General features: G+C 55.6%; 1 protein-coding gene across 1 annotated transcript in view; it reads right to left on the bottom strand.

The window, feature by feature from the left end:
- Positions 1-23,882, bottom strand: part of GLI2 (GLI family zinc finger 2) — a 232,673-nt gene that overhangs the window by 10,576 nt on the left and 198,215 nt on the right. Inside the window, exons 6-10 of the mRNA XM_055123452.1 lie at positions 14,580-14,781; positions 13,063-13,273; positions 11,310-11,432; positions 8,194-8,328; positions 3,439-3,588 (exon numbers count right to left, since the gene is read on the bottom strand). Of these exons, the coding sequence (XP_054979427.1) occupies positions 3,439-3,588; positions 8,194-8,328; positions 11,310-11,432; positions 13,063-13,273; positions 14,580-14,781 (821 nt within the window). The remainder of the gene's footprint in view (positions 1-3,438; positions 3,589-8,193; positions 8,329-11,309; positions 11,433-13,062; positions 13,274-14,579; positions 14,782-23,882) is intronic.

Here is a 23,882-nt window from a genome sequence, read left to right as displayed (position 1 = left end):
GGAGGAAGAAAGGAAAGAACAGGGAGAAAGGCAGCAAGCAAGGGAGGGAGGACGGCGGGAAGAAGGAAGCAGGGAGGAGCCTCGCAGGAGCTCCGACACCTGCTCCAGATACTGCGCCTGCAGTCAGTGTGCTGGTGGGGACGGTCCCACCACAGCTCAGTCTCAAGCACCACCACCACCTCCTCTGAATTCCCCACCCCCTGCCCCTACCCCCCAAGCACCAAGCTGGGAGCATGGCTGGGTGTGACCCAAAAACTGAAAAAAAGAAAGAAAAAGGAGCTGAAGAGAGGGATCCAGAGTCTAAGGACAGGCTTTGCATGTGGGAGGCCCAGGTTCACCCTCGGCACCGCATAGTCCCTGGAAGCCACCAGGAGCAACACTTGAGCACAACCAGAAGCAGCTCTTAAGCAGTGCTGGGTGTGTTTCCCAGAGCAAACACCCCAGAATACCCCAAAGCAAACACAACGAACCAACCCTATACACTTATAAACTGAAAAACCTTTAAGAAGGAAGCACTTTGTGAACGTGGGTTAGGCGATTACACATGATACCAGAATCACAAGCAATCCAACACTGTACTTCAAAGTGAAAAACTCTTGTGCCTGAAAGCAAACTATTAAGGAAAAGGAAGAGAGTCCACAGAATTGGAGAAAATTATTGTAAGTCACACAAGGATCTAGGAGATCATCTGTGATGCAACAACAGATGATGAAATATTGGGACTTTGGTGCTGGGCAGTGTGGCAACATGTGAAATTATGCCCTTCAAACACAGTCTTCTTGGTTTGTTCCCCAGCACCAAGGCGGTCCTCTGAGCATTGCTGGGAGTGATCCCCTAGCTGATAGAGCCAGTGGTAGTTACTCAGCACTGCTGGATGTGACTCCAAAACCCAAAAGAAAAACAAAAAAGCTTGTAAATAGTGATACCTCAATAAAAAGAAGGGCGTAGGAAAACAGCTCAAAATTTTGGGGAGGTGAAGGCCAAAACCAAAAGAGAAAAGTGAAAAGAAGATAAATAACTCAAGTTAAAATAGGCTAAATATTTGGGTAGACTTTTCCCCAAAGATCTACAGATGGCCAGTTGGCATGTGAGGAGATGCACGCAATCAGTCATTCAGGAAATGCAAAGCCAAGCTAATGAGGAGACACCACTCCAAGCCCACGAAGACGACTGGAATCAAAAGAACTGAACTGCACAGCCTAGCAGGGAAGTGGAGGAATCTCAACCCTCATCCAGAGCTGGTGGAAACGTGAAATGGTACCTTTCTAGAAGACAGCTAGGAAAACTCTCAAAAAGCAAAATGTCAAGTTAAACTTGACTCTCCCATCTTCCTGCCCCTTTGGGGTCCTGGCTGCCATGCCCATGAACTGCTTCTGGGTGCCATTTAAGCACATTAACGTCCATGATCCAGAGACTCGCAAATGAATCTCAGAACTGAGCAGCTCACTGCAGAGATGCCTCTGGACCCTATTTAAAATTTTAGAATTTCAGGAGCATATGGCCACAAAAGTGGCTGCGCAATATCTCATGCTATTCGTAACAAGAAATACAAAATAAATTTTCTAGCATCTACCTGTTGGGTAGGCTTGAGTGGTGGTGGGAAAATTCAAAATAATGGTGGTGGGAAGGTGTAATGGTGGTGGGATTCGTGTCAAAATATTGAATGTAATCCATTATTGTGAACAACTATATGAAAATAAAATTAAAACAAAAGAAACCATTTGACCCATCAATTCCCCTTCTGAGACTATAAATGAGAGAATCAAAAATACATTCAGGGCCAGAGCAACGGTATAGCAGGTAGGGCGTTTGCCCTATGTGCAGCTGAACTGTGTGCCAAGTTTGATCCTCAGCAACCCCATATGGTCCCCTGAGCCCACCAGGAGTGAGCCCTGAGCTTAGAGCCAGGCGTAAGCCCTGAGCACTGCCGGGTGTGGCCCCTCCCAAAATATGCTACCTCCTCCTAACCAAAAGAGAAAAAAAAACAACCAAAACCCACATTCATACAGAAACTCCTACTCAAATATTTGCATTCTAGGAACCTCTTAATAACCTCAAAGTGAAAACAATGCAAATATACACCGACTAATAGGTGGGTCCAGGAAAATCCAGGAATGATTCCTACAATGCTGTGGGCCTTATTCATGAAAAGAAGAGAAGCATCTGCAGGACACTGGCCTTCATGGACCCTCTCCCCTTCCAAAGGCAGCGATTTCAGTGCATGAAAGCAAGACCTCTCCAGTCATGCTTCTCTGGACAAGACTGTCTGAAAGGTCCAAACTTTGTTTTCACTCAAAAAATGTTTTTTGTTTTGTCTCTTTGGGTCACACTGGTGATGTTCAGGGGTTATTCCTGGCTCTACCAGGAATAACTACTCAGGAATGAGTCCTGGCAGTGCTTGGGGGACCATATGGGATGCTGGGGATCAAGCCAGGTTGACCACCTGTAAGGCAAATGCCCTACCCACTGTATCAGTGCTCTGTGCTCTGGCCCCCCAATCTCCCTCCCTCCCTCCCTCTCCTTCCTTCCTTCCTTCCTTCCTTCCTTCCTTCCTTCCTTCCTTCCTTCCTTCCTTCCTTCCTTCCTTCCTTCCTCCATCCCTTTCCTTCCTTCCTTCCTCCATCCCCTTCCTTCCTTCCTTCCTTCCTTCCTTCCTTCCTTCCTTCCTTCCTTCCTTCCTTCCTTCCTCTCCTTCCTCCCTCCCTCTCCTTCCTTCCTTCCTTCCTTCCTTCCTTCCTTCCTTCCTTCCTTCCTTCCTTCCTTCCTTCCTTCCTCCCTCCCTCCATCCCTCTCCTTCCTTCCTTCCTTCCTTCCTTCCTTCCTTCCTTCCTTCCTTCCTTCCTTCCTTCCTTCCTTCCTCCCTCTCCTTCCTTCCTTCCTTCCTTCCTTCCTTCCTTCCTTCCTTCCTTCCTTCCTTCCTTCCTTCCTTCCTTCCTTCCTCCCTCTCCTTCCTTCCTTCCTTCCTTCCTCCCTCTCCTTCCTTCCTCTCCTCCCTCCCTCCCTCCCTCCCTCCCTCCCTCCCTCCCTCCCTCCCTCCCTCCCTCCCTCCCTCCCTCCTTCCCTTCCTTCCGAAGGTAATTCCTCTAATGCCTGGTTGCTTCACCTGTCAATTTCTCTCTGTGCAGGTGACAGTCTGCAGGGGTCTATGGAGTCAGCCTACTGCTCTGCTGGGGTCACCAAGTTACAAATAAACTATGGGGGTAGAGCCATGCTCTGGGACTCCCAGTCACAAAGTTACCACCAGGTGCATAAACCATGAGAGCATTGTCTGGGACCTGAGCTGCAGGCAGGCAGGATCTGCCTGGCCCAGGCCCTCCTGTGGCTAGTCCCACACAGGTTTGCCTGGGGTCACCCACAAGCCACGCCAATCACGTCACATGGCTGGTGGACTAGTGTTTCTGAGGCTGCTGCGAGGGAGGGTCATGCGTGGGCACTCACTGTGCACTTGTGGGGCTTCTCGCCCGTGTGCCGGCGCATGTGCACCACCAGCATGTACTGGGCCTTGAAGGGCTTCTGCTCCCGCGTGCAGGCCTGCCAGCGGCACACGAACTCCTTCTTCTCCCCGTGGATGTGCTCGTTGTTGATGTGCTGCAGGGACAGAACCAGGAGGGGAGGGGAGCTCAGTCGGTCACCCCTGAAGACCCCACTGACCCATGCAGAGAATAAGCCCCAACTCCCCATCCATCCCTCTCCAAGGACCCCACCCGTGATGTACTGAGCAGACCCGTCACCCACAGACCCCACCTGCCATATACCTACCCCTGTCACCAAGTATCAGGCCAGACCACACATGCTCAGGAACCTACAGGAAATGAAACTCTACCGCGTGCTATTTATCTAGACGGCTTTTTCCAATGTGTCATCCAAATGAGAGATTTTCTCTGGTTTTCAGGTGTCCTGCATGAACCCCCCTTCCCTCTCTACTGGGCTCTGGCCTCTGGGGCACTCTTGGGCAAGACACGAGCTCTCAGGCTGCAAACAGTAGGCACTGATTAACTGCAGCAGGGCAGACACTCCCGAGGTTGAGGTGGGGTGTACGATCAGATTCTCCCGAACTTGCATCTAGTTCCAGGGACGTGTGAATCAATATAAATGTATCCTGGTCTTCAGTGGCCAGAGGTCCTGGCAGTGTGGCGCTGCCCTGTGTCAGGAGGTCTGAAGTGGTAAGTGGCCTGCACAGGCCTCTGAGTCAGTGCAGCGTCTTCTACCTGAGTGCAGGCTCCGAGCACTGGGGGCAAGCCCAAGCAGGTCAGCGGGGGTTACAACCTCTGACAGTGAGGCTGTGGGGAACTCCAGAACCTCTAGGTCCTTAATCTTTCAGGTTGTGTGTCTGAGTGGGGAATGGAAGGGGCACTAGTCCTGCACACACTTTGTGTCCTGCCCTGGCTGGCTTTGCTGACCTCCCCATATGGGGGGACAGCATACCTGAGTCACAGGGGCGCACTCCCTGCCCTCGGCAGTCCTGTCCGCCTCCTCCTCTGTTCTCAGCTCCCTCTCCTCCTCCTCTCACTACCCTGAGGCCAGAGGGTCCCAAACGTTTCTGTCCCACTGCCCCCTTTGCTGAAACAAGTTGCTCGAAGCCACCCCTGAGTCGATGTTCCTTAAGCATATCTAAAGAAAGCGCAGGAATAGTACCCAAGTCTACTACTGGTTCCCCTGGGTTATTCTAGTGCCCATCCTGTTGGGGGATACAGTTTCACCCACTTTGGGAAACAATGACTTAGGGACTCATGCATGCAGCAGCCACCAGACCCCATACACGCAGCCCTTGAATCTTTAACCCGGGGCTGCCCCACCTGCACCGGCTCTGTGACTGCACAGTATCTCTCCACTGGCTTCAGAGACTGACTCTGAAACAGGGCGGAGCATACGCATCTCAATGTTGTCTTACTCTGACTACATGCTGAAAGGACCTTTAAAGTCGACGGGGGTGAATGGATCGAACTGCTGAAATTAACCTCGCCTGGTTCATACACCATGAAATGTGCTCCTCGGTCCTGTCACAGGGCACGTGCCTGGCCACTGTGGCTGACTGTCTTTCCGTGCTGGGCTAGCTCTTGATGGCCCCAGAGTTTTCCATCATGCTGGAGAGTGAGCAACGGGACCTGCTCTCATGAATACAGATGCCTGCACTGGATCAAGGAAAACCGCCTGTGCTTTGAACTTCCAGGGAAATCTTATCATATTAGCCTCACTTTCCATTCTTAAAGCCATCCGAATGATAAAAATGCTTCCCGACAATGCCTTTCATTTTCCCCTCTTATTGGTTTACTTAGCCACAAATTGTTAATAATTGACTGGGGGCTTTAGCTCGCCGGGGTGCCCGCTGCTGTCTGTCTTCCTGGAGAGCAGAAAGAAGGCTGGGCAGAAGGTTGGGAACGCATGCACAGACCTTCTCTCCAGGACCCTGGGGACATGGTCCCCAGGCTTCTTGGACAGGCCTGGGCATGGGGGAGAGCCTGCTGCTGGAAGCTTCCTTCCCACGGCGCTGCCTTTATCAGCAGAATCCCCTCCTTACTGTTGTGTGGCCGACGCCCCATCTCTGAGCACATCCTCGTTGGCACCCCTTTGCCTGGGCTCTCTCCTGGCCCCGGAGCTGGCTCCTCGCTCCGTTAATCTAATCTGATCTGTCGGGCGACCCACAGCTCACCACCTGCCTGCCCAATACCCCTGGAGGAAGGGACTTGTTTATCCAAAGGGCTGGTATAGGCTGAAGAATGAGTCTGAATCCCAGCAGGGATTAGATAAGACTTGCTTCACAGCTTCTCTGGCAGGTACAGATCAGTTTGTTGGACACCGCCAGTGTCCTGGGTGAGAATCTGAGGAGAAACACCCACCCATGGAAGAAACCCAGAGTGCTGGGATTGGAGTTACAGGGTGGCAGGAAATGGCACATGTACGTGCATGTGTCCTTTCGATAAACAAATCTAAATCTTCAACTCAAATGCTTTTCTTCTCTTTTTTAAAGTCACTTTTAAAAAAATTTATTTATTTATTTTTGCTTTTGGGGTCACATCCAGCAATGCACAGGGGTTACTCCTGGCTCTGCACTCAGGAATTATGGCTGGCGATGCTCAGGGGACCATATGGGATGCTGGAGATCGAACCCAGGTCGGCTGCATGCAAGGCAAATGCCCTACCCGCTGTGCTATCGCTCCAGCCCCTCAAGTGCTTCTTTGAGGGAGAAGAGAACCACTCAGGGCTGGGAGAGGGGAATGGAAGGAAGAGCAGGAAGGGGAGAGAGGAGGGGGAGCTAGAGGGGGTAAGAAGAGGACAAGGGGAGGAGAAGAAGGGAAGGAAGATGAGGAGGGAGGCTACCATGTATGGAATGTTGCTCTCTACAAGTGGTTTTCTTTTTCTTTTTTCTTTCTTTTGATTTTTGAGCTACTTCTGGTTCTCTGCCGATTCCCTGGAGATTGAGCCCAGACATCCTGCATGCAAAGCAACTGTAGATCAGTCAGCTGAGCCGAGCCCTCTCTCTCGGGCCCCTGGTAAGTGTTTTCTTGGTATTGTGCTCAATCTTCACCTCCATGTGGTTCTAACTTACTAATTTTTTTCCACACTCAGTGGTACTCAGGGCTTATGCCTGGCTCTGAACTCAGGAATCACCCCTGGCAGTGCTTGGGGGGGACCATATGGGACACTGGGGATCGAACCTGGGTCAGCTGCATGCAAGGTAATATTATCCTTCCTGCTAGACGGCTGCTCTGGCTCCTTTATCCCTAGGGGGCAACAACTTCACCTCCCTCCACAAGCAAAACACTGGAGGCTCAGAGAAGTGAATTAATTTGCTCAGAATGAAATGGCTGGGTTTCAAATCGGGTGTCTCCCATGCCGATTCCCTGCTCCTACGCTTCCCACTGCACAGAGCACCGTGGGTGCTGATGTGTGGGTGCTGTGTGGACAGAAGGGCGAGAGGCTCATGGTGAAGTGCCCTTCTGGCTCTCAGGGCATTCCGCGGCAGTTCTTTCCAACGTGGGCACAAACACCCACCCATCCACATCGCTCCTGCGTCCCTGTGAACGGCCTCCCACATGGAATGACCAACACCTCTCTTCATGGGAGTGGTTGCTTTCAGGTTTAAGAGTCAAGTTTGAGGGGCTAGAGTGATAGCACAGAGGGTAGGGTGTTTGCCTTGCATGCGGCCAACCGGGGTTCAATTCCCAGCATCCCATATGGTCCCCCAGCACCGCCAGGGGTAATTCCTGAGTGCAGAGCCAGGAGTAACCCCTGTGCATTGCTGGGTGTGCTCCCCCCCCCCAAAAAAAAAAAGAGTCAAGTTTGTGACTATCTTGTGGCTGCTGGTTGGTTTAGCTAGTCTGCTTCTCTTTGCATTAGGTACCAGGAAGCTCAAAAAGAAAAAAAGAAATGTTCATCTATGGATTCCAGCTCAGGACAGTTGGTTTGAAATACCAACTCTACTCTGCATTAGCTTGCTTTTCTCTCTCCCACCAGTTTTCTGGTTTAGTTCGTCTTCTTCTTCTTCTCTCTCTTTTTTTTTTTAAAATTGAATCACCAAGAGATAGTTACTAGCTTTCATGTTTGGGTTATAATCACACAATGATCAAATACCCATCCCTCCACCAGTGCACATTCCCCACCACCAATATCCCGAATATACCCTCCCTTTCCCACCCTCCTCCGCCCTCCATGGCAGACAATATTCCCTATACTCTCTCTCCACTTTTGGGCATTATGGCTTGCAACACAGACACTGAGAGGTCATCATGTTTGGTCCATTATCTACTTTCGGCATGCATCTCCCATCCCAACTGGTTCCTCCAGCCATCATTTTCTTAGTGATCCCTTCTCTAGTCCATCTACCTTCTCCTCTCCACTCATGAATCAGTCTTCCAGCTATGGGGCAATCTCCCTGGCCCTTGTATCTACTGTCCTTGGGTGTCAGCCTCATGTGATGCTACCCTACACTCCACAAATGAGTGCAGTCTATGTCTGTCCCTCTCTTTCTGACTCATTTCACTTCGCATGATACTCTCCATGTCTATCCATTTATAAGCAAATTTCATGACTACATCTTTCCTAACACTGGTACAGCGGATGTGTTTCCACGGTTCCTTCTGGGCAGAGCACACACAGGAACACGCCTCTCTGGAGCCACCTCTCCCTGCCTCTCCCTCCCAACACCGGAGGTGAACGCCATCAGACCCCACGGGGCCCATCCTGGAGACTCACGTGCACCAGCTGCTCCTGGGTGTCGTACTCCTTGGTGCAGTCCTCCCAGTGGCAGTTGGTCTCATAGATGACCACCTCAGCCTCCTGCTTGCAGTCATCCCTGTCCAGGTCTTCCTTAAGGTCAGCCAGCTGCTCCTGGGGTAGGGTGGGAGCAGAGCACACCCGCTTGAGTCAGGAGCTGCCACCTGGCTGGGGAAGCATTGCTAGGAGCCCCCAGCAATCTGTGCCAAGGACACTGGTGGGCACTGGAGGGGTGACACTTAACTCCCACCCATAGCCACGGTGGCCCCGACCTCCTTCTGAAGGCCAGCGGCTTGTTAACCACCAGATGTCCCATCACACCTTGGGTCAACTGATATAGCCAGTGATGTCTGCTCATTGGCTTGGCTTCTGTGCAGGGGGCAGTGGAGAGGCCCTGGAGACTTGGGTTAGGGGAAAGCTGTGCCTGGGGTATGCTCCAGCCCGGAGACTAGAGAAACAAACCAGAGCGCATCCGGCCTGGACTTTCAGGACATCTCCCTCTGCCCTCCCCTCCCCCAGACCTGCTCAGTGCTCAGTAGATAAGGGGCACCCACAGGTATCCTGCTGCAGCCTGCCCCATCCCTGACATGGGCGAGGTATCTGCAGCCTGGTGGCAGAGCAGGGAAAATCAGGGTTCAGGGAGACTCTGCCTGACTGGCATGGGCTCCCCAGCATGTACAGTGAGGGTACAGCACCCTGGATCTGGATGGGATCTCGGTAATTTCAAGGTGGCGAGCAAAGGGTCTGAGATAAGCTTCCTCTGAACTACCAGGTGGTGAGGTCACTTTTGGGGACGACAAGCCTACTCCCCACCCAGCAGGACACTGAGCGTGATGCCATCACAGAGATGGCAGGGGCAGTGCTGAGTGGGGGCAGGCAGGCTGGGAGGGGCTGGCAGGGAGGGAGAGGCCCAGATGCACCAGGTTTGGAGGAAGGACCACGCAGAGTGTGTCGGGAGTCCCCCAATATTCCACAGACCGGCTGGATGGGCTTGGAGCAAAGCCGAGCAAAGAGGCAGATGTTAGGCAAACCCTTTCCGTCTCCAGTTCTCGACCCATGGCCAGGATGTTCCACCCTGCGATAAAACCCCTGCGAGAACAGGGATGGCTCAAGCGAAGGACCACCACCTCTTAGAACCCTCCCGGCCCAAACCAAGGTCTCACGTTGGCTTAATGTCCAATAAAGAGTCCATTACGCATGTGGGAAACAACCGTAGTCTCCCACTGGAGCTCTAGGCTGCCAGTCAAGAGGCCCTCCTGGTCATTTCTCAGAGGAACTTTCACTGAGCACCCGTGTTCTGCAGTAGGTTGGAGGCACTTGGCCGGCAGGGCCCCAGGAAGTGCTGGGATCTTGTTACACGCTACAAGGGAGAAGCAGAATGCCTGGCCCCTAAATTCCTAAGTCTTCAGCCACGGGAGGGAGTCTGTGCAGGCTGGCACTCCAAAATTCATCTCTGTGCTTTCAGAAAAGCTGGAAACAGGCTTCTGGTTCCCACAGCTGCCTGCCTGGCTTATCTGAGGAGGTCTGAAGCACAGAGGCCGGCACAGGGGTTGGGGTGGGCCTAGGTTGGGCATTCTCCTGGCACACGATCTGGGGGGCTTAGGCAGAGTGGGGTGGGGGGAGCTTCATTATGTTCAGGCAAAGCAAAGCCCTTCACCTGGCAAGTGAGTCAGGTCACTGAATCAGGACGCCCCGTGACAGCGTGACAACCTCCTGGTGACAAATGGTCTTTCCTCTCATCCCAGGAAGAAGTCACGCTAGGCACAGGGGAAGGCCTGGGGCAGCCCCTGCCCTGCCCCCGCCCCTCCAACTGCAGGTGGAGGAGAGGGGTGGGGGCTACCTCCCACCTGTCCTTGTCGTAGCTCTGACATGCCGTGTCCCCTGGATCCGGGCCATCCTCATCAATTTCCACCACCCCCCAGGATGGCCAGCCTGGTGGAAACCATGTATCATGCGAAGAAGAATTTGTCACGGGCCCTCTGTTTCCCTGACAATAACAGGACCCAGTATTTCATAAAAATGAAGTGCCCGGAGCCTGCCCCTGGCTTACAGCTTTGATAAAGGACAGCCGGCAGAGGGAGGGGAAAGAGGAGGAAGCCCGGAGCATCCTGATGTCAGGACCGGTGATTCTGTATTATGGATGAGCTCAGGTGGGCGGGAGAGACCTGGGGGCGGAGCCTGGCAGCTGTGCTCACGTGGCGCTGTCGCACTCAGCCTCGGCTCTCCGAGGGACTCCCTGCATGCCTGCTGGCCCCAGTGAGACGCGGCACTGCAGGATCTCCAAAGGGCTACAACTGTGCTGGCTGTTGGTCCATCCTCTCTCTCTGTCTCTCTGTCTCTTTCTCTCGCTCTACCATGAACTGTCTTCTCTGTTTCCCATGGGTGGGAAGTCACCAGAAAACAGGCCTTCACAGTTGCTGTGCAAAGTCTGGTGATGTGGAGCCCACACTGGCACTCTGCCCCAAAGTGCCCTATCTCCATGGCCTGCAGCCCTGGGCAGGGGCAGCAGCCATAATGAGCTGGACCTGAGGACATCAAGGTGAAGGGGAGTCTGCCCACCCAGGAGGGTCCAGAGCGGTTGACATGGTGATGACAGGTAAGAGGAGGATGTAGAGAGAGGGTGGGGGGCAGCGGCTGAAGCTATTCAGGGGAGGGGGTGCAAATGGGTATATGCCAAGGCATGCGCCTCCTGAGGGGGCAAGATGACAACAGCCCCAGGCACTTATTCATTCGCTCATTCATTAATTCACTTCTTTCTTCTTTTTTTTGTGGGGGGGCACACCCAGCGATGCTCAGGGATTACTTTTGGCTCTGCGCTTAGGAGTTATTTCTGGTGGTGCTCGGGGGACCATATGGGATGCTGGGGATCAAACCTGGGCCGGCTGCATGCAAGGCAAGCATCTTACCCACTGCACTACCGTTCCAGTGGCCCCACATTCAACCACTTCTTGACTGCATCTGTCTGATGAGTGCATGTATGTCCGAGGCCGTGTTCATCTCAGCAGCCACCCACTGTGCCCTTCTCCAGCTGGGTCATGGCTCCACACCAGGAAAGCCAGAGGAATTGTGGGTGGTGAGGACCAGCCGGTGCTTACCTGCGTCAGGGTCAGCGGGGAGGCCGGCCGCAGGCTGTCCACTTCAGTCTTGACCTTACTGCGCTTGTGAATGACGATGGGGTTGACCGTGCTGCTCACCGCTGACTCGCTGCTCGGCTTGCTCTGGGCAGGGGGAGGGGGTGGGGAATGGACACAGGGAGCTTGTAACGAGCAGCAGAGTGGGGGTACCTCAGAGTGTCTGGGCGGTAAGCCCTGGAATCTTCCCTGCAGGGAGCATCTGGGCCAGGCCCCTGCTGGAGGATTCAGAAGCCGAGTGCCCCCGGCTTGTCCCTCTGGCCAGGGGCTACCATGTGGACAGCACCCACAGTCCAGCCTGCTAGCACCCCCCCCCACCTCCACCTCCTTAGGACCAACCGGGCACCCAGGTTCCTGTCCCTATAGGTCCTGAGAGGCTGGACCTCTGTGGGGACCTCTGGGTTTGGGCCACAGCCTCAGTTCATGTCTGGGAAGGGGGGTCCTGAGTGGTGACATGGAGCCTTGCGGGGCAAAGGGTCCCCCACAATGCCCTTCTCCCAGCACATGGTCACAACTGGCCAGGGCAGCTGCTTCACACCAAGGGTGGTCACTGGGGGTGGGAGAGATGCTCAGTGGGCTGAATCTGTGCCCTGCGTGTAGGGAAGCCCAGCTTCAGTGCCCGCCACCACATAGTCCCCTTGAGCATTGCTGCAAGTGACCCCTAAGCACAGAGCTAGGAGTAGCCCAGGAGCACTACCAGGCTCGGCCCCCTGCAAAGAATAATCATCATGATTATAATCACTGCGACCCCTTTTTGGGGTCTTCGGGGCTCCTTCACTGACCCCATCATGGCAGTAGATCCTACTTTGCTGAGGTTAGCTCAGCTGAAAGATGGAGGAGCTAAGGGCTGGCGCCTGCCTTGTATGTGGCTGACCTGGGTTCAAGTCCTGGTACCCACCATGGTCTTCCAAGTTCCATCAGGAGTGACCCTTGTGTGCAGAGCTAGGAGTAAGCTCTGAGCACTGCTGGATATGGCCTCCAGCTAAAAAACTACAAAATACATAAAATGGAAGAGCTAAAGAGACTTGCTGCTCCAGGCAAGCCAGTCAGGCTCGTAACCAGGTGTGATGCAAAGCCTGTGCCCTTTCCATGGTCACACAGTCTCTGTGAGGATCCATCCACCTGCTAAACAGGATTTCATTCATTCCCCAAGCACTAACGACACTGTATGTCAGTGCTCGGTGAGCCACCACATGGAATGTGATTTGAGACCATCCATCTGTGCTCAGGGCTCACTCCTGACTTTGCATGCAGGGATCACTCCTATCTGTGCTTGGGGGCCATATATGGTGCTGGGGAGGGAACTGGGGTCAGCCACATATAAGTTAAGTGCCTTAACCCCATGCTAAATCTTCAGCCCTGCACCATATTATTTATAAGCTCTCCGCCAAGGCTGAGTGCTACACGGAGATGCCCACACTGTCTGTGGACACCCATACTGTGTGGGATGCCCAGACCATGCCAGGATGCGGGTTTCCCACTTATCTCTCACGTTGGCTGGACAGGAGCCTGGAGAAAAGAGGCGAGGTGCTTGACCACGGGGAGTGAGGGTCCAGGGAGGCCTCTCGGCCCAGGCTCACTCTAACACGTGGTCACTGCAGGAGGTGCCACCCAGACCATGCATCTTTGGTGCCCAGCACTAGAGGATGGTGGCCGGTCCTCCTGGGGTCCAGATGAGGACCCAGTGGCCCAGCCCCTGCTCCTGACCCCCACTGACCTGGCTGGCATCACCCAGACAGTTGGTGCTACTGAGTTGGGTGGGCGTGGTGTTGATGGGGGCCAGGGCCACGGGCTGCTGTGCCAGGAACGTGGGTGAGGGCTGGATCAGCGGCGGGGTGTGTCCAAAGGCAGACCCCAGGCTTCTCTGCTGGCTCAGGATCTGCTGGTAGGCCACTGGGTTGATGGGGTGGGGGAAGGTGAAGGCTGGGCTGTAAAGAAGAGCAGACAAGGGCACAGGTTGTGGGGCAGAGAGAGTGGACGCACTGTTAGGTGGACCCTTCCCACGCAGAGGTGGTCCTGTCCACAGCTCGGGATAGGCATGTGGCTGCCCTGGTCGACAGCACGACTCTCTCACTCCCCCTCCTCCCTGCTGCCCGCTGCCCCTGATGCGACCTTTGCCTCCAGCCGGGCTCCTCTGCAGCCCCCTCCACCCTGACCCCCACTTCCCTGATGCTTGACATCAGTGCTCCCTGGTGATGGGAACCTTCATGCACCCCTTGCTGTGGGTTCCAGGGCACCCGTCTAGGAGGGGCGCCCAGAGCCTGGCTACTCAGGCCATTCACGCTCTCCATCAATGTCTAAGCTCTAGAGAGTTCTTGCGAATGACCCCCTGTGCTCCAGGACACTGAGGGCTTTGCGGGCGTCTCTGAGGGGAAGCCCTCCCATGCGGTCTCCTCTGCACTCTCCCCGGGAGCACTTGGCGGGCAGCAGTGGGGAGGGGGCAGATTGCAACCCATGACAGGCGCTGTACCAGGAGGAAAGTCACGTTCCCGCCTATGCTCGAAGTCTTCGGACAAGCTCCCCAGGCCCAGGCAAGTGTCCAGGAGGCCTCAGCCCTACCTGGCTTCCTGGAGACCTGGAGCCCAGCCTGTCTCACACTCCTGACCCTCAGGAACAGGTGCGGTAACAGACGCTGACTGTCCTCGATGGCTCCCTCCTGGGGTCATCTGCTGGATGGCTAAAGGGATCTCATGCTTGCTACAAGTGTCCTCCAGCATCCTGTCCTGGGGGGAGCCCTTCTGACATCTTATCCGCCTCACCCAGCTCGGAAGAAGCAGGGGGAGGGAATGAGTCTCAGCCAAGTGGCTGGGATGGAATCCTTGGAGCAACAGTCCAGGGCTTCAGGGAGTAGGCAAGGACCACCGGAGCCCAGGAGCCTTGGGTGTGTCATGCCGCGGCCACAATGCAGGGCTGTGAGGGACATATCTGGCCTAAGTCAGTGCCACAAGTCCTGTGTATAGTCACAGTCCTCAAGGCCTATTGATGGCCAAGCCAAAAGGCTGGGGAAGTCACCTTTCCTGAGTGATGAACTCGCTCACGGTCACTTTCACACCAGAAGCTAAGCAGGGCAGAAGAGAGAAGAATCGGCCACACTCTCCGGCTCACGTGGCCGGCACTGGCCTGGAGGTGCTGAGACGCTCCTACACACATCCATCCACACGCACCATCAGCCCTTGTCTTTCTACCCAGCTGCACCCTCGGCTCCAGACCTCAGCCTCTGCAGCTGGGGCTCACCTGAGGGTGCCCGCCGACAGGTGTCCGTAGGAGCCGCTGGCCGCTGAGCTGCTGCGCGAGTTGTTGATATAGGCCACCAGCGAGTTGGGCGAGGTCCGGATCATGCGCTGCAGGTCCAGGCTGGCGTCCGAGAGCGGGGAGATGGACAGAGCCCGCTTGCGGCTCAGGCGCGGTGTCACCCGTGGGCTGGAGAACCGGGACACTGTGGGGACAAGGAGGGTGGGTCAGCATCACACGTTTCTCGGGGGGAGGAGGCAGGAGAACTGGCATGGGGTGGACAGGCAGTGCCCGGGAGGGTGGACCTGGGGAGAATGTGTGATGGGCTCCGGGCCCCGGGATGTAGCCTCTCTCGGTCCTGGTTGGCACATCCATAAAATGGGAACGGGCCCAGCTGAGTGCCGCCCAGTCGAGGTGCAATGACAAATGCTCGTCCTCATCAGGTTTCCCTGGCTCAGGGGCATGGCTCTGTGACCTGCCCTGTCCACAACAGGCCCGAGGCGGCCCTGTCCTTTTCACTGCTGCTGTGGGTACTGCTGGGTGAGCCGTGCATGCAGAGGAGAATGGAAGCAGAGGCGTGTTGCAAGGTCGTGGCTGCAACTGCAGCTGGGATGGCCTGAACTGCCCCTGTGAAAGGGCTCTGTCCAAACAGAGGCCCAGGCGGATGGCCCCACCGCTAGCACTATCTTTGCCTCCCTCCCTCCCTCCCTCCCTCCCTCCCTCCCTCCTTCCCTCCCTTCCTTCCTCCCTCCCTTCCTCCCTCCCTCTCTTCCCTCCCTCCCTCCTTCTGTGGGTGCTGCCTGCTCAGGATGGTGTGTATTGTGCTGTACTTCTGTCTCCTTCTCCAGGATCCTTCAGGGCTATGGTGTATGAATGTGAGTGAGTGTGAGTGTGAGTGTGTGAGTGTGTGTGTGTGTCCTAAACAACTCTGATGGCCTCTCAACACTCCCTCTGCTATCAACCTTGCTCCTGGGCATGCTCTTGCCTTCCTCCTCAGGCAACTCAAACTAGCTAAGAGTCCATAGGCTGCCTCCTCCAGGAAGGTGGCCTGCTCTTCTGGCCATAAGTACAAGTGTCTGAGGTGATGTCTTCAGTTGTACAGAGTCGACTGGTGGCCTGTGAAATCTCTACATCTCCGTCCACAGGATGCTCGGGAGGTGGATATCCACAGCCTCTCATTCTGGGCTCCTCTGAAGGGTCCCTACCTATGCCTTCCTTGGTTCTCGGTCCCTGGAACTGTTTACTGTGGGCTCTCAGGAGTGTCTCATGGCTGAGACTGGAGACAGGGTGGCCTCAGAGTCCTGCCTGAGGGTGTTCTGGGGGTTCCGCTCCTCTGTGTGGAGGGGCGAGGCCAGTGGCTGAGGCTGGGGACTGCAGGTGCCTGCTGGGTAGGCCATGCTCGAGCCTCAGGCGCATGACTTGGGGCATGTCCAGGGGCCCCAGGCTCTTCAAGAGAGTGTCGGGCAGAGGCAGCCTGTGTGCCACAGAGTGTCCCGAAGTTAGAACGCTCATACGACCCTTCGGGTGCAAACAGAATAGGGGGGTTGGGGTCGGGGTGGACCTAGCGCCTCTCAAGGGCGTGGGCCAGCCAGTCTAGAGAGGGTGGCCGGTCACACAGCCAGGCATCTGCTCTGAAACACACACACACACACACACACACACACACACACACACACACGCCGGGGTGTTCGGCCAAGCTTCTGGGCGTTCACCTCGTTCATTCCCTGTCAATCCTCACTTGAAAGTGGGACTCGAGGAAGATGCCGGAGCGTGTCTTCCGTGACACCCATTACTTAGGGGCCGAGCAGCAAATGGGGAGACACCGGGGAGGCGGGGATGATCGAATACCGTCTCCGGGAAGCAGTACCTGTCTGTGACACGTTGCTTTCGAAAGGCCTTGCTGCGAACATTTGGATCCCCACCCTCTCGGGCGCCCCTAACAAGAGGAAACAGGCCAAATCTGACAGTGATATTCATCTCTGTTATCCCCACCCCTCGAGGGAAATATGTTTATTAATGCGCCTCTTCCCTTGATAAATTACTAAATAGAAAGAAGAGCCTGCACTCATTTCCCGTGGTTTCTCCTGTGATTTATGACCGGGGCCCCGAGCAGCCGCTGTGTCTGCTCATCTGTGGGCGTGCAGAGCTGGTGTCCGTCAGCTGCCAGGTGAGCAGCCGGCTCTCCCTGGGCGGGGACCCGGGGACGTCTGGCATCTGGACCCCGTGCAGCCACCCGTCACTCTCCTCAATCCTGCGTCTGCTCGCTCGCTCCCGTGCCACGGGACAGCAGGCCAGGTGTGGACCGGCCATCGTGGGCACGGTCAGCCAGGCTCTGCCCTTCTGCTGCTTACTGTCCAGGGGTGGCAACAATGATGCGCGAGCCCCTGGGCAGGATGCACTAGGTTCCCCCCTCACAGACACACCTTTGGATACCGGACAATTGAGGGGGACTGTCGCTCTCCCAAGGGCAATGGGGAGATATGCCCAGGACCTTACCCTGATTGCTAGATCTGATCTGTGTGGCTCTGGGCAAGTGACGAAGTGTCTCTGAACCAGTTCCTCCTGGGGACAGTGGGGAAGGCTAGTGCCCCAGAATGGGGATCATCTGGTGCTCCGGAAAGGAGTGAGCCTGCAGTTCCTTTAGGTCCCGAGGGCCCAGGAACCTGGGAGAAAGGTGACTGGGGCTGCGGGGCCAGCCAGGCACGGCAGTGTGCTGGGAGCACGGTCCTCAGCATGGTGCCCAGGCCAGCCTTCCTGGGCAGGACAGAGGGGCACGGAGGAGCATGTACTGGCGGGTAGCAGTCCCGCACAGCGACATCTGGGGACTCCATGCTCACATCTCTCCTGGTCCTATGGACATGCTTGGAAGCAGGGGCGGGGGGGGGGGTCCTCATTTATGCCAAAGGCCATCGGATATTTATCGCATTAGTTGTCAGCCTTATCTACAAGGGACAGCCAGACGGGGCGAGGGGAGTCCTATCCAGACCCAGGGCCATACCCCATGATTTGTTTAGCTGGGTCCACGGCCAGCTGTTCCCGATTACAGCTTTAAAAAGAATCCAGTTCACTGGGGCTGGAGAGATAGCACAGTGGATAGAGCATTTGCCTTGCATGCAGCTAACCGAGGTTCAATCACCGGCACCCCGTATGTCCCCCTAGTCCCACCAGGAGTGATCCCTGAGCACAGAGCCAGGAGTAAGCTCTAAGCACTGCTTAGTATGTCTTCCTCAAAGAGGGGTGGGGTGGTGGTGGGGAAATAGAATCCAGCTCAAAATCTGGACCTGCTAACACGTGGCCATCCCCTTACCTGTTCTTACAAGGATGAGTAGGAAAGGCTGAGGCTTTTGGGTAGCAAAGATTTAGAATGGAAGGTTCATTTCCAAGTTTTGCAGAGCAGACCCAGACCCTAGGCTGAGGGTTCCAGGATTTTCCTGGGAGGGTTTTTTTCTAACGTCAGACACTCAGGATATCTGTGTGGGTGTCCCCGACGATCCACCAGCCCTTAAAACATGTGACGCCACCCAGCAGCACTGGCCCTCTAGATCCTCCCGTGCCTCAGTCTCCCCTCCTCTCTGCAGGCAGTAACTGTGCCTGACTCAGGCCCGTGGCAGCCCCTCCACCCTCCCCGCCTGCCTCTCTGCGGTGTGATCAATGTAATTGGTTTCTGAAAACCCCCCTGGACCCGTAGGCAGCATAAAGAACGGGCGTCAGAACGGAAGTGACACCCGAGTCAAATTAGTGTCAATATGACAATAAAATATACAGCTCGGAGGAAATATGAGCTGTAAACAGACAACATTTCAATCGGAAACGTTTCAATCTTCCCAATGTGGTGGGAGGGGTAGGAGGGGCTGGCGGCTGCTGTCTTCCTGCTGGTAAATCACCGATATTCGACAGCGTAACGCAAGAAAATCCCATTTTAGGGCCCCCGTGACAAGCGGTGAATTCCCTGGTCTCTGGAGAACTGCTCGGCAGAAGGATAACCTTGGATTTCCTGCCTGGGTATCTATTACCTCCTAAGGCAGCATCGCCCCTCCCTCTTCCTGCCATCACTCAGCCTCCTTGAAGAGGCAATGGGCCTCCAGGGACCACCTTGGCTCTAGCAAGGAATGCTCTGGGCTGCCCCGGAAGGTCTTGCATCCTGTGCTCGGGACCTCGGGCCCAACAGGACTCAATGCTAAGTGAACCCCACGGGAGACCTCTGGCTTCTGGCTCTCCTCCACCATCACTGTTTTCCTACGGGGTGTGGGTATCCACCTCCTCAAGGAGATGAGGCTCAACTGAGACAAAGACAGGATGGACTTCTCCTGCCGAGATGACCAGCTTTTCCACTTCAGGGGGAATACTTAAGTTCCATCACCCCCTTCACTTTCAACATATATCCACTGGGAGGTGGCCGTGGTGGGTTCGGATCACCTTTCGTGGTGCTCAGGGCTTACTCCTAGTGCTGTACTCAGGGATCACTTTGAGAGGTGCCTGGAGGACTATAGGCAGTGCTGGGGACTGAACCAGTGCGAGCAAGTGCTTTATCAACCAAGTGTACCATCGCTCTGGTCCAACCTACATCCATTTATGATCTCAAAGAGGCTTAATGAGAGTTAAACACCTTGTTATTCAAGGATGACCTACACTTTCTGTCTTTTGGGTTTTGTAGGAGCCACACCTAGCAATACAGGGGTGGGGGGCAAGGGTTGGCCTGGATCACTCCTAGAGATGTGTGGCCTACGGTATAAGCTTGACAACTGGGGTCCCAGAGCTTGTCAGAGGGGGTACATGTGGTTTCAGGGATGGAATTCTCCACCTCCATCAAGCTAGACACATGTTCTGCCTCTTGAGCCACCTCTCCAGCCTAATGGCTTGGTGTCTCCGTTTACACACACACGGTGGCAACTTTCAAGGTAGATTTATTGTAAGACAGTGTAAGACAGAGTCACGACAGAGTCAGACCCACCAGGTTTGTCACTGATTCCTTTGATGGGATAAGGTTGTGTGTGTGTGTGTGTGTGTGTGTGTATGTGTGTGTGTGGTATGTGTGGGAGCCATGAGCCACTTACTTAACCCCCAGAGGCAATACTATGCTTTGCTATGACTGGAAAGCAATAGTACAGTGGGTACGGAGCTTGCACTGCATGTGGCCAAGTCAGGTTCAACCCCCAGCACCACCTATGGCCGCATGAGCACTGCCCAGAGTAAGCCCTGAGTATGGCTCAGTGTGGCCGCCAAGCCAATATAAATATAGTCCAAGTGAATGATGGCTTTTTTTGCCATCATTAAAGGGCTGGAGTGATAGCCCAGATGGTAGGGCGTTTGCTTTGCATGCGGCCGACCTGGGTTCGATTCCTCCGTCCCTCTCGAAGAGCCCGGTAAGCTACCGAGAGTATCCCGCCCACAAGGCAGAGCCTGGCAAGCTCCCCGTGGCATATTCAATACACCAAAAACAGTAACAACAAGTCCCACAATGGACACGTTACTGGTGCCCTCTCGAGCAAATCGATGAGCAACGGGATGACAGTGATAAGTGATACAGTGAATGATGGTGCTGAGACTACTTGGCCAAGAAGGGAACAACGGTGCTGTAGAGCCAGTCTTCCTAGACAACCAAGGTCCAGCTCACCCTGCAAAGTCTCTGGTAAAAGTTCTCTCCACAATTCTGCCTCCTCTGTGGGAGCATGATGGTGCTGAGAAAGGGGTGAGCAGGGTGCCCGAGGACAGGCCTCCCTTGTCCAGCCAAGCAGCTTTCTTAGTGGCAGCCAGCTGGGTTTGTAAGCACAAAGTGGGCAGGACATGGCTGTGTCCTGAGCAGAGAGAACTGGGCCTGGCACATAGTAGGTGCTTACTAAACACACACAGAATGCAGGAGGGTGAGAGAGAACCAGAGAAGGTTGCGTATCTCCAACACTGCAGGTGCTCGGAGGCTCTGTGCAGCTTTCATATTACGGTCATGGTTACTCATGCTTCCTCCATTGAACATGATTGTGCATGTTTAGTAAGCAGCTACTGTGTGCCAGGCCTGGTTTTTGGTGCTCAGAACACAGCCATACAGAGACTGAGAGGGGCTTCTGGGGTAAGGATACTGGTGGGAAGGGGGACTAACACCTTGGCTGAGTGTTCTGGACCTCCAGGAGAGAGTGGTGCTGGGTCCCACCCAACCCTCGACCAAAGCGGACCTTGATGATTCCCAGGAGGGTGGGGACCAGGGGTAGCCCGGAAACAGGCTGGGCTACAGTGTCTGTTAAAGAGACAGGTAAAGGGGGATTACTCCACAGCTCAGAAGCCAGCCTTGCATGCTGGGGGAAAAGGCAGCTCGATAGAGAAGGGACCACCAAGTAAAAGGTGCTAGGAGGGCCCGTTAGGGATGGGAGATGCGGGTTGAAAGTAGACTATAGACTGAACATGATGGCCACTTAATACCTCTACTGCAAACCACAACACCCAAAAGGAGAGAGAGAGCCAAAGGGAATGCCCTGCCACAGAGGCAGGGTGGGGTGGAGGGGTCGAGGTGGGGGTGGTGGGAGGGATACTGGGACCATTGGTGGTGGAGAATGGGCACTGGTGGAGGGATGGGCACTCGACCATTGTATGACTGAAACACAAGCATGAAAGTTTATAAGTCTGTCACTGCACCTCATGGTGATTCACTAATAAAAAGTTTTCTAAAAAATAAAGAGACAGGTAAGCAGCCCATGTCCAGGCTCTGCACAGTGGAGTGGAGATGCCTAAAACAAGGTCTGCATGTGTGCTCCAGCTGCTCTGCAGAAACCAGAGCTGGACCAATGCCAACGCCAACGCCAACGCCATGTGCTGTACCCACAACTCCGATTTCCCGGGCGTGGTCGCAGATTGGGTACAGTGCAAAAGACATCTCGGGGCTCCTGAATCCATCAGGTTCAGAAACGGCCCCCTGCCCCCCGCTCCAGGAAGCAGACAGGCCTGCCCAGGTCCCTGGGCCAGATGCCCGCTGCTCCCGTCTGCACCCCAAAGCAGCGGTGGGTAGGCGTGATGAGTTCATCAGCGGCAGCTGACCTGATCGGGCGCTCTCACGCCCACCTCTGAGCTCACCTCTTTGCTCTGCCCGTCTCAGCGCCCCCAGGAGCTGCCAAATGCCCAGCACCCCTGAGAACAAAGCTGCCTTGTTCCCAGCTCCCCCCTTCCAGGCTGGCTGCAAGCTGACAGCTGCTCGCCCTGAGCAGTTTCTTTCCTAATTAGTTTGCATCTTTCTCTCCCAGGTTCCTTTGTGACTGCCACTCACTCACGCGTCCTCCAAGCACAGGAGACTGGTCCCGGCGGCCACGCTCCTGCCCCCGCTGAGCTCCCTGGAAGGAGCAGCCTGTTACGGGGGGCCCTGCTGGATTTGGGGAGGTGCCCTGAGACCTGAACCCTAGGACGAGGCATAGGATGGAGCCAGGTGGGCCTCAGGCATGATGCTGCGGGTAGCCAGCGCTCAGAGAGCTGTCAGGGTGCCTGGGGAGGCAGGGGTGGGGCTAGCTGAGCAAAGAGGAAGTAACAAGGAGGCTGGAGGGGAAGGCTGCTCCAGCTGAATCAACATCTGGGTTTCATCCTTTTTTTTTTTTTCTCTTCCCTCTTTTTGGATCACACCCAGCGATGCTCAGGTGTTACTCCTGGCTTTGCACTCAGGAATCACTCCTGGCGGTGCTCAGGGGACCATATGGGATGCCGGGAATTGAACCTGGATCGGCCACGTGCAAGGCAAATGCCCTACCCGCTGTGCTATGGCTCCAGCCCCTGGGTTTTGTCCTGAAGGGGATGGAGCCACCATGCCAACTGCAGAATGGCAGATGGAATATATATTATTAACGCAAGACAGCAGTGAAGCCTGAGCTGAGAGGAAGGGTCTGTGTTGGGGGGGTGGTCTTGGGGTGACAGCGGTGGGGTAGGGGCAAGGACAGGGGAGCCTGTACTCGAGAGACAGAGCCCCACACAAAAGGACAGACTGGAGACGTGGGTGAGGTGGACACAGGCAGGGCCAGCTGTGACTGGACATCTCTGTGCCCAACCCCTGCCCGGGCGTCTGTGCAGCCTGTCTGAGCTATGGAAAGCCAGTGGCCCTGTCCACACTGCCCCATCCCACGATCCCAGCCACGTGCTGGCCCACCTGGATGCGCCCTCACCCATCGAGACCGAGGGGGAAGGCAGGTGTCCCCACATGGGGTGGTGGGGATGAGGTGCCTGTGGCGAAGAGGCCGGCCACAGACAGGTGTGGAACCCTGACCCAGGCCTGGGTAAGCTGCTCAAGGTGGGGAGCCCCCATCTGTTGAAGCGCTGCGGCCTCTGAAGGTGACTGAGGGGTGAGACACGGGGGAAGCTGCCTGAAGGTGCAGAGTACAGGCGAGTCTGTGTTTGAGAGTTGGGGCGGGGTGTCTGTGTCAGGGGAGTATGCCGCTCTGCCCCTTAAAGACCACCTGGTCAAGGTTCCCATGCACCTGCCCACCATCCAGCTGGCAAGAGTGTGCCTGGGAGGCATGGGGAGAGCCTCGGGGGATGCCTGGCACTTAGAGGCTGTTTCCGCTGGACACCTGAGATTGTCACTACTGCCTCTTCTTTTCCACGGGGGGTGGTGGTGGGGGTGGTGGTAGGGGTCTGGGCCACGCCCAGAGGCGCTCAGGTGCTTACTCAGGTGCCGGCTCTATGTTTGGGGGCTGCTCTTGGCGATGCTGACTGGGATGGGCCGTGAGTGCTGCACCCCTGTACCAGCTCTCTGCTTTGCATGACCTTTGAGCGGGGGCCACAGGTGGCAGTTCTGGGGTCCACCAGGGCTCCCTTTGGGGGTACGTGGTGCTGGGGGTGAGACTCGGGGCCTCACACATGCCAGGCAGGGTCCCAGCCCCCGAGCTCTGTCCTGTTCCTGGAGAAGCTCCAGTGTGTGCTGAGTCCCCCGTCTCCCGAGCCCCTGGTGCCCCTGCCGTGGGCAGTACCCGTGGGGCTGCCATGGGGAGTAGGTGGGTCGTGTGTGAGCGTGGAAGGCCCGGGCAGCAGTGCCCACCATGCCCAGTGCGCCCAATTCTGGACTAAACACGGCCCCAGGGTTCTGAGCAGTGGCACCCCTGTGCCTGGTTCCCAGGGTTGTGAGGGGCCGCAGGCCCAGGGGATGGAAGCTGGCCCCAAGAGAGTTGGTGGTGGGAGACAGGGAGCAATCTCCCCCAGCGGAGGATGAACGTTAAATTTAGGGGTATCATTAGATTCCCCCTGCGGGGGACAGGAAACACTCACAGATGTGGGTGTGAGGTGAGTTGGCAGAGAGAAGCGAGAGCTGGAAGAGTGGGGGGAATGGAGGAAGAGTGGGGGATC

Source organism: Sorex araneus, chromosome X, assembly GCF_027595985.1.
Source record: "Sorex araneus isolate mSorAra2 chromosome X, mSorAra2.pri, whole genome shotgun sequence".
Classification (NCBI taxonomy): Eukaryota; Metazoa; Chordata; class Mammalia; order Eulipotyphla; family Soricidae; genus Sorex; species Sorex araneus.
This window is presented reverse-complemented; position numbering and strand designations above follow the sequence as displayed.